The 11,609-nt window shown below is 33.6% G+C and overlaps 1 protein-coding gene and 1 pseudogene across 1 annotated transcript; one reads left to right on the top strand and one right to left on the bottom strand.

Annotated features, from left to right (window-relative positions):
- Window positions 1-1,186: 1,186 nt before the first annotated feature.
- On the top strand, window positions 1,187-2,049 carry LOC114074283 (annotated as a pseudogene).
- Window positions 2,050-6,434: 4,385 nt separating this feature from the next.
- Window positions 6,435-8,564, bottom strand: LOC107001478. Its single transcript, XM_015199510.1, has 4 exons — window positions 8,414-8,564; window positions 7,422-8,277; window positions 6,960-7,329; window positions 6,435-6,872 (listed from the first exon to the last, which is right to left on the bottom strand). Exons 1-4 carry the CDS (start codon window positions 8,562-8,564, stop codon window positions 6,435-6,437), a joined length of 1,815 nt encoding a protein of 604 aa, XP_015054996.1.
- Window positions 8,565-11,609: the final 3,045 nt, after the last annotated feature.

Here is an 11,609-nt window from a genome sequence, read left to right as displayed (position 1 = left end):
ATATATATATATATATATATATATATATATGTTTACATACATACAAGTGACCTAAAACACAAAATTAACTAATCATTAAATCGAAGCTATATATTTCAAATAAACTTCGAGAAATATTTCATGTACAACCAAAACTTAGAAAGTGATTGCTTAAAGATCTCTAATATCAACAAGTTCCAAAAAACCAAAAGTGTCATTCAAACATATATGACAATAGTACACAAATTTCTTCATCTTTCGCCACAATAGATAGAATTTACTTCTGGCCAAATTCAAATTCAATTACCTGCATTTTCCTGCACATTCAAAATAAAATTATAAGTTTGTGAATTAATTGTGGAAGTGCATAATCAGAGAGAATTCACTGTAAGACAACCAATCCAAATCTAGATACAATTTCAAGGTTAAAATTATACATTATAAGGACTACAATATTTGTGCAGTCTTCTGTTGTTGGCTCTCCAAAATTAAACTTCAAAAGTAAGTCTTGAATTGATTGTAGTAAATTAAGAAGCAACAAAACTACTTAGTGATTATGCACTTGCTACTTCTAATAATTCTGCACTAACAAGTCTTGAATGGTACATGTCTTACTTCTAATAATTCTGCACTAACAAGTCTAGAATGTTGTAGGATAATTCTCTGTACTTGCCTTGATCACCAAATAAGACAGACTCATCACACTGTTCCACTACTAATTCTGCAGTTGATACTTCTAATAATTTAATTGATCTTTCTATGCAGGATGAACAAAACAATCAATAAATAAGGATACAACGGAGGCACAAATTAATAATAAGTCCACCACTAACAACATATTGGGCCTGAGAACACTAACAGGAACACACAAATAGTTCAAACAAACCAGAGATGAACACTGGAAACAAGGTTCATAACATAGTTTAGAATGACCACAAAAATCAATACATAACAACAGAAACATGATATTATCAAAGACATGCATCATAGGGCAAGGTTCATCATCAGACTGCATCTCCAGTGCATACATGGAAGAGCCAAAATATTTTAAAGGTTCAGTTGATGCAGGTACTCCATTCCCTAAGCCCCTAGATAATATTGTTGTTTAGGAAGTTGCTGATATGGCTGGAAAGTGCTGGACACTACTAACTTGCAGGAAAAGAAATCTACAGGGAGGGATGAAATGATTCTTGTTTTGCAGTAGGTTATGGATATCCCTTGTCACTATAATGAAGCCCATGTTACTGTTATTTCAAGTTCAAAAAATACAAGACAACAAGAGGTCTTTGATGCAGGTCAACAGAAAGCTAGGTTCAATAATAAATCAGGAGAAAGGTTTAGTAAGAAGAGAAGGAATGCTATAAAAAGACATAAGCAAAACCTTGAACAAGGTAAAGATTTAACAGACATTGAACAAAAAATAGAGGACTAGGCTGCAAGAAAATCCTCTGCCAATTTTCCTTTACGACTTTCTCTGCCTTGTCTGTAGTTGAACATAGCCACAACCTCCTCGCAGAAAAAGAAATCAACTGTCTTTATGATCTTGTATCGCGAAAATACCCCTGCAATATTCTTGTTTTCGGGCTTGAAACACAGTAATCTTCTCAAATCTCAACAATCAATAGGGGTGGATTCACTGTCTTTCTTGAGGACAACCCCGCGAAGATCAAACTTTATAACTCCACGAGTAATGTTGATAGTACTCGAATTCACATAGTCAAGTATCAAACAATTGCTAGAGATGCATACAAGATTTTAAAACATGCTAGACCAAACCAGAAAGACTGCTACATCAAGAAAGTGCAAATTTATGTCACTTGTTACAAATATTCCCAAGGAAGTGTATGAAGTAAAGTGGGGTTTGGTGATTTTTGATGGACCAGTTTGCGATAAACCGAAATCACCAAGAAGAATGGGACTCATGTATTGGTACATGATGTTGATAGAATGATTGAGAAGTGGTTTTCTTGGGAATTCTTATGTGACACTAATTTGGTTTCTTCTAAAGGGAAATTCTGGGATTTTAATATACTAGCAAAACCAAATGCAACAACATTTTGTCCTGCATAATTGAACATATATTAGTCTGCTATTGTAGGCACACAACTGATGTTTATTTCATTACTATAATCTTCCCTTAATTATCTTGAGAACACATCTTAATTATCTCTTTGTAAATTAGCTCCCTTCTATACATGTTTTAACTTCAAGGATGCCTCCATTCATTGATATTTTCAATTATAAGGTTGAATCTCTCCATTTGAATGTTAAATAGTATATACATTTCCAAAATGGAGAAGATGAAGGATATGGTACACAAGAAATTAGGGATGTCAAATTGGTGGACAGAACTTAGACAAGTAAAAATAAGTTTTAAATTTCATTACCAAGAACACCAACTAAACTAGAAGAAAAACAACATTGACACTATTAACAGAGAATTTGAAATACAAAATACCTTTTGAAGAATCGAATCTTGAGCTGACCTTGAAGAATATGGAAGATTTGTGCCTCTTACAGCTTGTACGCTACTTGCATCAATAGGTGAAGCAAGGTTAGATCCAACACACCCTGGTATATCTTGAAAATTCAATCCAGGGTTGTTTTGCAGCAATTGAATGAATAAATGTCGCATTTCTTCTCTCAATTCTTCCTTTAGAGAAGTGATTTCATTGGCATGCTTTGGTTTTAGATTGTTAATTTCCTCATATTTCTTCAACAAACTTGTTGTCACTAATCTACCATAGCACCTAACTCGACCAGGCTGCTCCTTTCCAAATACTGCCCTAAATGCATCATCAATTGTTTCCCCAGAATTTTGGCGATTTTGAAGTTCAGCCTATTGAATAAAATTGGCGTCCATAGTGAATTGTAAGTACTATTTCATTTCCAATCCTATGATAGCGATCATGCATTAAAAAATTATGAAAACTTTTCGTAAAAAACAATTAAACAACATCGACAAATAATTGATATCTCCTCGAACTTTCACAAGAAGAAGAAGAAGAAGAAGGCATACGTGATTAAAATTCAATGTAGTCAAACTCCCCACAATATAAATGTTAAGTCTGAATAAAGTTCACTACTAATCCTCTTTAAAAAAGTTACTATTGCAACTTGGGTATCAGCCTGGATTTCCTTTCCCGTCTTGGTACGAGTTGCAATAAATATTTCAGGCTTTGATGGTTCTTCATTGTTGTCTTTGGCTGCACGCTACAGATTATATCAAAAGAAATTTTAAAAAATCAGTAAGTTCTTATAAAGTACAAAAAAATGAAAATCATATTTTGTATGAAATATCAGCTATGTATTACCATTGCCACGCGTACTCTAGAAAAATTAATAGGTCCCATTCGATGCCTCCACTTTTGTTTTTTCCTGTTTTGAGAATTCATCTCGCATATGGCCTATTGTTAAAAACAAAGAGATAATTGAATTGATATGTATAAAAAGAATAGATATGATGCAGAATTAGTCGATGAGTAGAAATGCACCATTTTAACCTTACTTGAACAGTTTGGTGTTTCATTTACTTGATCAACTGGCGGAATTGATTATGTGGAATGCCATTAGGACATTTTGCTAGCATATCCTCAAGGGTATTGTTTTTATCAAAAAAATTCTTTTTAATTTTTTGCTTGTGTCGCCTCCAAGCATCACGACGACCAGTCATCACCCACTTCTTTCCTTCTACTGGAAGTAGAAATTTGGACTATGCAGAATAAAACATATTTAGTTTCAGTAAGTAAAAACAAATAAAAAAAATATGAATTCTCAAGAGTGGTTGTTTTACATTGATGTATTCCCACATGCGCTTTTTAGTATCCTTTGGCACCACATGCCAACTAGTGTACATCAAGCTGATGAATCTAGGATTCCTTGCAATTGTTCCTATAAAGTTTCTTAATTGTGACACTATCTTATTAGTTGGTCCCACCACTTGTCCTTTATCAAATGTCACTTCCTTTCTTTCTTCCAAATTTCTTGCATGAATATCCTTACATGTTGTATGTCCTCGAACTTTTTTTGGCTTCGACATTTCTAGATTGATGTAACAGACAGGAAATAAGATATTTCTTTTATAATGACTTCTAAGTCTTACAAGGTTTAAGACATACCTTTTGTACTAAAATCAATGTCAATTTCCTCTTCGACAGCACATTTATCTTTACTAAATTCTTCTTGTTCCACACGATCATCCGATCTTTTGTTCTGTTCATTAATAATAGGAGTATGCATAAATTCGACATCAGTTGCTGTGTGGTTGTCACGTTTTGTTTCATCATCTTTGTGTATCCCTTGATCTTTTAGAAACTGATCAAGAGTACTAGCTGGTATGACCGGCTTCCTCTTTACCTGTTTGCAATTCGGTAGATCAAGAATATCATGTCGTACCTCTCAATTACCTAGTGTTGCTCCAGTCACATGTGCTGAAGCAGTAACATCTTTCTTGAATGACGTATGGAACCTAGAGTTATTCATAGGAAGTTTAGTTCCATTATCTTGAATGGACTCTTCAAATTGAAATAACCTCTTTTTAGTTTGTCCTTTCCCTGAAATCATACGTAAGGTTCTAAGCTCTTCCCTTGAAGACAATTGAATGACTGATTTGTGCCCAAGCAATTTACTCTTTCCTTGTTGTGGAATGAAATCCTTAGAATTCTTTATTTTATGTGGTATTGGTTCTTGCTCTTTCTTAGCTTTATCATTGCGTTCATTTGAAAGTTGTTCTCTCTTAATCTTGAATTTATTGGCCAATTCAGCACTTGATCGGTATTGCATATCAACATCCAGATTCTTCAATGGACTTTGAGCTTTGTTTGGATTCAAACCCTTTTTCTTTAGCATTGTTAATTGATTCATTCTTTTCGCTTTGTTTAAATCTCTTCAATTTGTTTCCCAATAGTAAGTAAACCTACAAAATAATAAGATTGTTTAAGTGAAAGAAGTAGCAGCAATGTAATTTTTGATATAAGGTTGACAGATGGATAACTTATTATAGTAGATTGCAACATTTGAGTTTCTAAAATTTTCAGAATTTCTATAATTTCCAGAACTTCCAAAATTTCCTGAATTTTCCTGAATTTATACATTAAAGTACTGTATAATATTGCAGAACTTATACAAAACAGTAATGTAATTACAGAACTCATTTTAAATCACATAATAAGTCACACACACATACACTAAATAATCAACACAACAATCTTTGTCTGAGGCTTCTGATGGCCCCTCTCTGTAACATACAGACATAACAGTACATTGGGGTTAAATGTTGAATGAAGACTCTTAAGAGTTCCACAGTTGCATTCCTATTTTTTCAATGGTTTGAACTGAAAAATAGTTTGAGCACGACATGACCATCCATGTTAATTACAGGCATTAATGTAACAAATACTCATTGGCACATCGATTATCAAAAGTAACCTTAGCATTGATGATCTTACTAACATGTGCACACTGTTCCACTATCTCATCACCCTTAATTTAAGAGGAACAGTGTGCATGCTACAATTGAGGAGCTACTTGGGTTAAAAATTACTTAACCAAATTGTACTGCACAAGTTGCTTGGGTTAAAAAATTAATCAAAAAATTTGTCATCAACGTACAGAGGGAAGTTTTAGTTTACTGTGACAGCAACACAGGCAGATCAACTTTTTTGAAGATGACTGGAACAAACTAAAATGAGACTCTGTTAACTTTAATAAAACAGATCGAATCGATCATAACAACTAAGAATCTGATAATCAACAATCAGTACATGTTCCTCAAATAAATAATAATCAGATAAGAAACCAACATAAATCGTATCAACTAAGACATTGTCAAACAAACAGACTCATTTCTGTGCACACTGTTCCATCATCTCATCACCATGTATTTAAGAGAATTATAATCCTTTTGGATATCCAAGGAAATAACAAAGAACCCCAGACCTTTCTGGCAAAACTTCTAGAGTTGAAAATGTGTTCAATAGTGTCAAGTTCAGGAGGATTACATCAAAAACAATTTGCAGGTTCAAATATAAAACTGGAGAGCTTCTTATTACTTAAATTACATAAAGGTAAAGAGTTGTACCTCTCTCGGAGCGACAAACTCGGGACAGCGACAAAACCAGAAGCAACTTAAAACTACAGAATTGAATGCCTCTAATGCCAACTGCCTGATAATAAAATGAAACCAGAAAGTATATAAATAACAAACAACCAAATAAAGCAATAATCAGCTAGAAGATAGGTTCCTCAATAAAATAATAACCAGATAAGAAGGCAACATAAATTACTTAACCAAACAACAATTGGGTGCATGAAAAAAGCCAACAGAATACTTAAACATTGTAGCGATCTATTATTTGATTCCACATATTAGATATATTAATGTGTTGTACCAAAAAAACTATATTTTTACAAAACAGTGAGTGAGCACTATATGATCATCACAACAATAATGAAACTCATGGTGTGTCTTCTTCAGACTCGACTTCATCATCAGACTCATCTTCATACTCATTTTCATACTCGTCTTCAAACGCATCTGAAAACTCATCTTCATACTCATTTTCAGACTCGTCTTTGAACTCATCTTCAAACTCCTCTTCATACTCGACTTCAAGTTGTTGAGTGACAAATTCCTCCAAAGTCACATCAATGATTGTTTCTGGTAAATCAGTCCTTGTTAAGAGTACTTCACCACTATCTTTTGGTATAGATGGACCTTTCGAATATTCAGATGGCTCATTCTCATAACTTTGTGGGAGATTAGATTCAACTTCATCACCCATGTTAAACAAGTCTCTTGGAACAGTCTTCATAACATAATGTTTATCTTGATCATATGGATCTTGCACATAGAAGCATTGGTGCACTTGAGATGCAAGCACAAAAGGCTCTTCCTGAGAATATCTCTTGTTAAAATAGACATAAGTAAGGCCATAAACATCTTTTTAAACCTCATACCAATCACACTTAAATAAAACAACCTTTAAATGGTTGTAATACTTTAGTTCAACAATATCAACTATTCTACCATAATAAGTTAAATCTGCAGCAATCAGATTTTTATCCTTTGAGCTTGCAAAGCTTGTAGTTGAGGCAATTAGTGTAGCACCACTATTTTGTTTTTTACTCCTTGCATCACGTTGCCTAACATGGAATCTATATCCATTTATGAGATACCCAGAATATCTTTTTGCAATAGAATTTGGTCCTCTAGACAATTGTTTTATCAAATCAGGCACATCCTCTTGCAAAGCACGAGTTTCAAACCATTGAAAGAAGTTTTGACAATGATTATTAGCTTTGCTCCATTTTGATCTCCGTGACTGATTATTAACCTCTTGCTCATGCTCTCTACAAAACATTTACTATATTTGTTAAAATAATAAATTAAATAAGTTCAAAATTAATTATACAAAAAGAATACTATATTCAAATTAAGGTACCTAATATATTCTTGAACATCGTCACAATTTCCCAATAAGTATGCATGTGCCTGACTTAGTAACTTGTCATCTAAAATGATTGGATCAGTTTTCTTTGCTCCTAAAGGAACTCCTTTGTTAGAAAACAAACTCACAAGTTCTGCGTCACTTGGATCACATTCATCATTGTTTCGCGCTCTTCTATTATATTTGGTATGCACACCCCGATGCAGATATTTTGAGAATAAATTCATGCAATCTATTCCATCTCGTGTCTCTGCTATGCAACCTTCTGGAAAATGCCTATTGCGAATGTATGATTTGAATGTACCCATTTCTCTTTCAAAGGAATACATCCATCGATTTTGCACTGGGCCGCATAATCTCACTTCATTCACCAAATGAATAGGCAAATGAATCATGATATCAAAAAATGAAGGAGGAAAAATTTGCTCCAACTGAATTACTGTTTCTACTTCTAAGCAATCAAGTTCCTCCAATGTGATTACTTTTTGGCACAAACGATGGAAGAAGGAACTTAGACGAATCAAAGGAATAGCCACATGATCAGGAAGAATGCTTTTAATTGGTATTGGAAGTAAGTAATGTAACATGAAATGAGCATCATGGGTTTTATAATTAGACACCTTTCTTTCATCCAAGTGCACACACCTAGATATATTGGAGGCACTACCATCAGGTAGCTTGGCTGTCTTTAAAACTCCACAAAAGATGGATTTCTCTCCATTTGACATTGAGAAGCACGCCTTTGTAAACTTTGTTCTCTTACTATCTTCTGTATCTTGTGGATGAAGGTTCTTCCTGATTCCCATATCTTTCAAATCATATCGTGCTTTTGCATGATCCTTTGTTTTTCCTGAAATATCCAAAAGAGTTCCAAGTATGCTATCAACTATGTTCTTCTCTATGTGCATTACATCAAGGTTGTGACGTAACAAGTTGTGCTGCCAGTAAGGTAATTCAAAAAAAAATTGACCTTTTTTTCCATGGGCCATCATTTGATCTCTTTCTCTTCTTCCCAAACACATTTTCAAAATCATGTAAGCTATTAAGAACATCAGTTCCCTTTAAAGGAGCTGGTGGAGGGCTGAATTCAGTTTTTCCATTGAATGATCTTTTGTTTGATCTCCATGGATGATCCATCGCTATAAAAACACGATGATCCATATAGCACATTTTCCGACTATGTTTAAGATAGCGAGATTAGTGCCATAGTTACAACAAGGGCAAGCAAACTTTCCTTTTGTACTCCAACCAGATAACAAAGCATATGCAGGAAAATCACTGATTGTCCACATAAGAGTTGCCCGCATTTGAAAAGTTTCATTTCTGGAATCATCATATGTTTCAACCCCAGAATCCAATAATAATTTTAACTCTCTATCAATGGTTGTAAGTAAATATCAATGTCATTTCCAGGTGATCGCGGTCCAGGTATAAGTAAAGATAGTATGGAATATTCATATTTCATGCACATCCAAGGCGGCAGATTATAAACCATCAACATAACTGGCCATGTGCTATGTGATATACTCATGGTTCGATAAGGATTGAATCCATCACTTGACAAGCCAAGTCTCACATTGCGACAATCTAGTGTGAAATCTGGATGCACCCTATCAAAGTCTTTCCATGCTAGACCATCAGCGGGATGCCTTAACTTTCCATCTTTAGAATGTTCCTCTTCATGCCACCTCAAAGAATTTGCCGTCTTTGAGCACATAAATAGCCTTTTGAGTCTAGGAATTAATGGAAAGTGTCTCAAAGTCTTTGCTGAAGTTCGATGTTGTTTTTTTGAAGGCTCAAGCTCACTATCAACTTTAGGAGATTGAATATATCGTGACGCTCCACAAGTATGACAAAATTCGTCATCCTTATTACCATTCCTGAACAACATGCAATCATTTGGACATGCATCAATTTTCTCATGATCCAGACCAAGATTCTTAACCATAGACTTGGTTTTATTGTAAGACTGAGGAATGTTCAACTCGAGCATCGCCTCTTTTAATAACTTTAAAATAGAAGTGAATGATTCATTGCTCCATTCATGTAAATACTTCAACAAATATAAGCGAAGTGTGAATGATAATTTAGAGAAACCTATACAACCAGGATATAATTCTTGGTTTACCTATTAAAGTAAGATATATAATTTCTTGGCATCTTCATTAGGACCATCATAAACTCCTCCTGCCTGTGCAACATCTCTAAATTGATCATTCAACAATTCATCAATATCATCACGCGAGTAATTCATATCATCATCAACATTCAACTTGATATCCCATTCCCAGTGATTGATCCATCTAGTATAGCCTTTAACGAATCCATAGCATATTAGATGATCATACACTACATTCCTTCAATTTAAAAGAATATTACAACATTTTGCACATGGACACTGAATCTTCTCTCCATGAGGATCTCCATAAGAGTAAGCAAAATCTAGAAATGATTCAATGCCATCAATATACTCTTTGCTATACCTTGCCAAATTCATCCAATCCTTGGATGGGATATGTGAACTCCTAGAAGAAGATGTCAATATTTAATATTTCAACAATAATCATTAACTAGTTCACAAATAAGTTTTAAAAGTCACGAGTAATCTATCAGAATCATGTGTTATGAGATGATAAAAGTTTCTTACCTAGTCATGAGACATTCCCTATGCCAAATAAAACCTTGAATCCTCCACAAATATTTTTCAATGTTGATGATACTATAAAGGAAAAAATAAGTACAATTAATAGGATATACATAATTAAGAAACAAAATAAATAAATAGAATTCAAATGATTAAAAGTTAAAGTTTTGGTATTGAATTTAGAGCTTTAGTGCTTTTATAGTTTTATGAGCTTTTAGAGTTAAAGCTTTAAAATCTCGTTCTTGTGCACATACAATCAGAGAAGTATCAAATATCTAATACCATGTTTAAACATTCGATCAACAACTTATGAATGTCGCTTTGTATTAGTAATACAATAATTTTTATATTTGTTGTCTTAGTAATACAACAGTTTCCAAATTTCACTGTATTAGTGGCACAACAGGTTTTTATATTTCTGAACTGTTGTATCAGTGATACATGAAGAAAGATATTTTTTATCCTTACCTTTTGTGGTTAATGTTCTGTGAGTGTAGTATTTGTTATAAATGTTAACATGTTATTAAGATTTCAGCAGGAATGAATGTAAACTAAAGAACTGCAATACGCCCAACCCAATCAATAAAAACATTATGCATCATAGTCCAAGGATATTCAAAAGGTCAAGCATAAGAGTAGAAAGAAATAACTTTCACTGAAATAATGAAAGCATCAGAATGACGATATCAAACCTCCATTAGCGGCCTAAATTTACTCAAGAACTTCTTTATTCCCCATAAGTATCCATAGGGGGGGGGGTACTCTGTTAGATGCTTTACAAAAGACTCAGTCGGTTTGTTAAATCAGGTTGCATTCCCTGATGCTACTTTTGCTTAAGTTTTAACTTTGATTTATGAAGGATTTTTAAGCGAGTTTATCTTTTATGTACGTCCTACATGTTCTGTTTGCCTTTATAGTTCTCTTACAAATTCATTAACTATATTTCTGAAACTTAAAGGATGTGGATTTAACTTCTTATGTTTTAACCCGTGCAACCGAGTAAGCACGTCAAAACACCAAAACAGAAAAGTATTTTGAATCTAATTCAACACAAAAATGATACTGAATCTAATTAAATACCAAAAACTATAACATTAGAAACTCAAGATCATGTAAGTAAACAATCAGTCAAAGCATTTTTTGAAATTCAACAAGTATTTCATCATGTGTTTCTTCAACATTGATTTTTCATTACACCCGGTAGTACCCCTAGTGTTTAGAAAGAACATGGTTAGAACCACCGGTAAAGCCAACATTCTTGTGGAGCAATGATTCCTTTTCAGTCCTACTTTATCAAGGATTAAGTCCACTAAATACCACATCAATTGAAACCAAGTATTTCCACATCCATAGAACAAGAAGTCAACAAAGGTGACTAGAAAAAATCAACAGAGAGACATGATTTTCAAATATTGCATGCTTATCTATTTGAAAACAACTTCTTACACAAACTTGACCAAATTTCTTAAGCTACAAATGTAGTTACTGGTGAACTTTACAAGTTTAGATAAAAATAAAAACTGGATATTTTCTTGAAT

Source organism: Solanum pennellii, chromosome 10 (assembly GCF_001406875.1).
Source record: "Solanum pennellii chromosome 10, SPENNV200".
Classification (NCBI taxonomy): Eukaryota; Viridiplantae; Streptophyta; class Magnoliopsida; order Solanales; family Solanaceae; genus Solanum; species Solanum pennellii.
The sequence above is the reverse complement of the archived record's forward strand: the minus strand, read 5'-3'. Positions and strand labels throughout refer to the sequence as shown.

What these genes read in the sequence shown, in the direction of transcription:
- LOC107001478 (XM_015199510.1), bottom strand. Translation starts at nt 8,564, where the DNA reads ATGGATCATCCATGGAGATCAAACAAAAGATCATTCAATGGAAAAACT. An exon ending in GAGAAAGAGATCAAATGATG is followed by an intron (nt 8,278 to 8,413) that starts GCCCATGGAAAA and finishes TGGATATTTCAG; the next exon opens with GAAAAACAAAGGATCATGCA. An exon ending in AGTATTACAACCATTTAAAG is followed by an intron (nt 6,873 to 6,959) that starts GTTGTTTTATTT and finishes AGATATTCTCAG; the next exon opens with GAAGAGCCTTTTGTGCTTGC.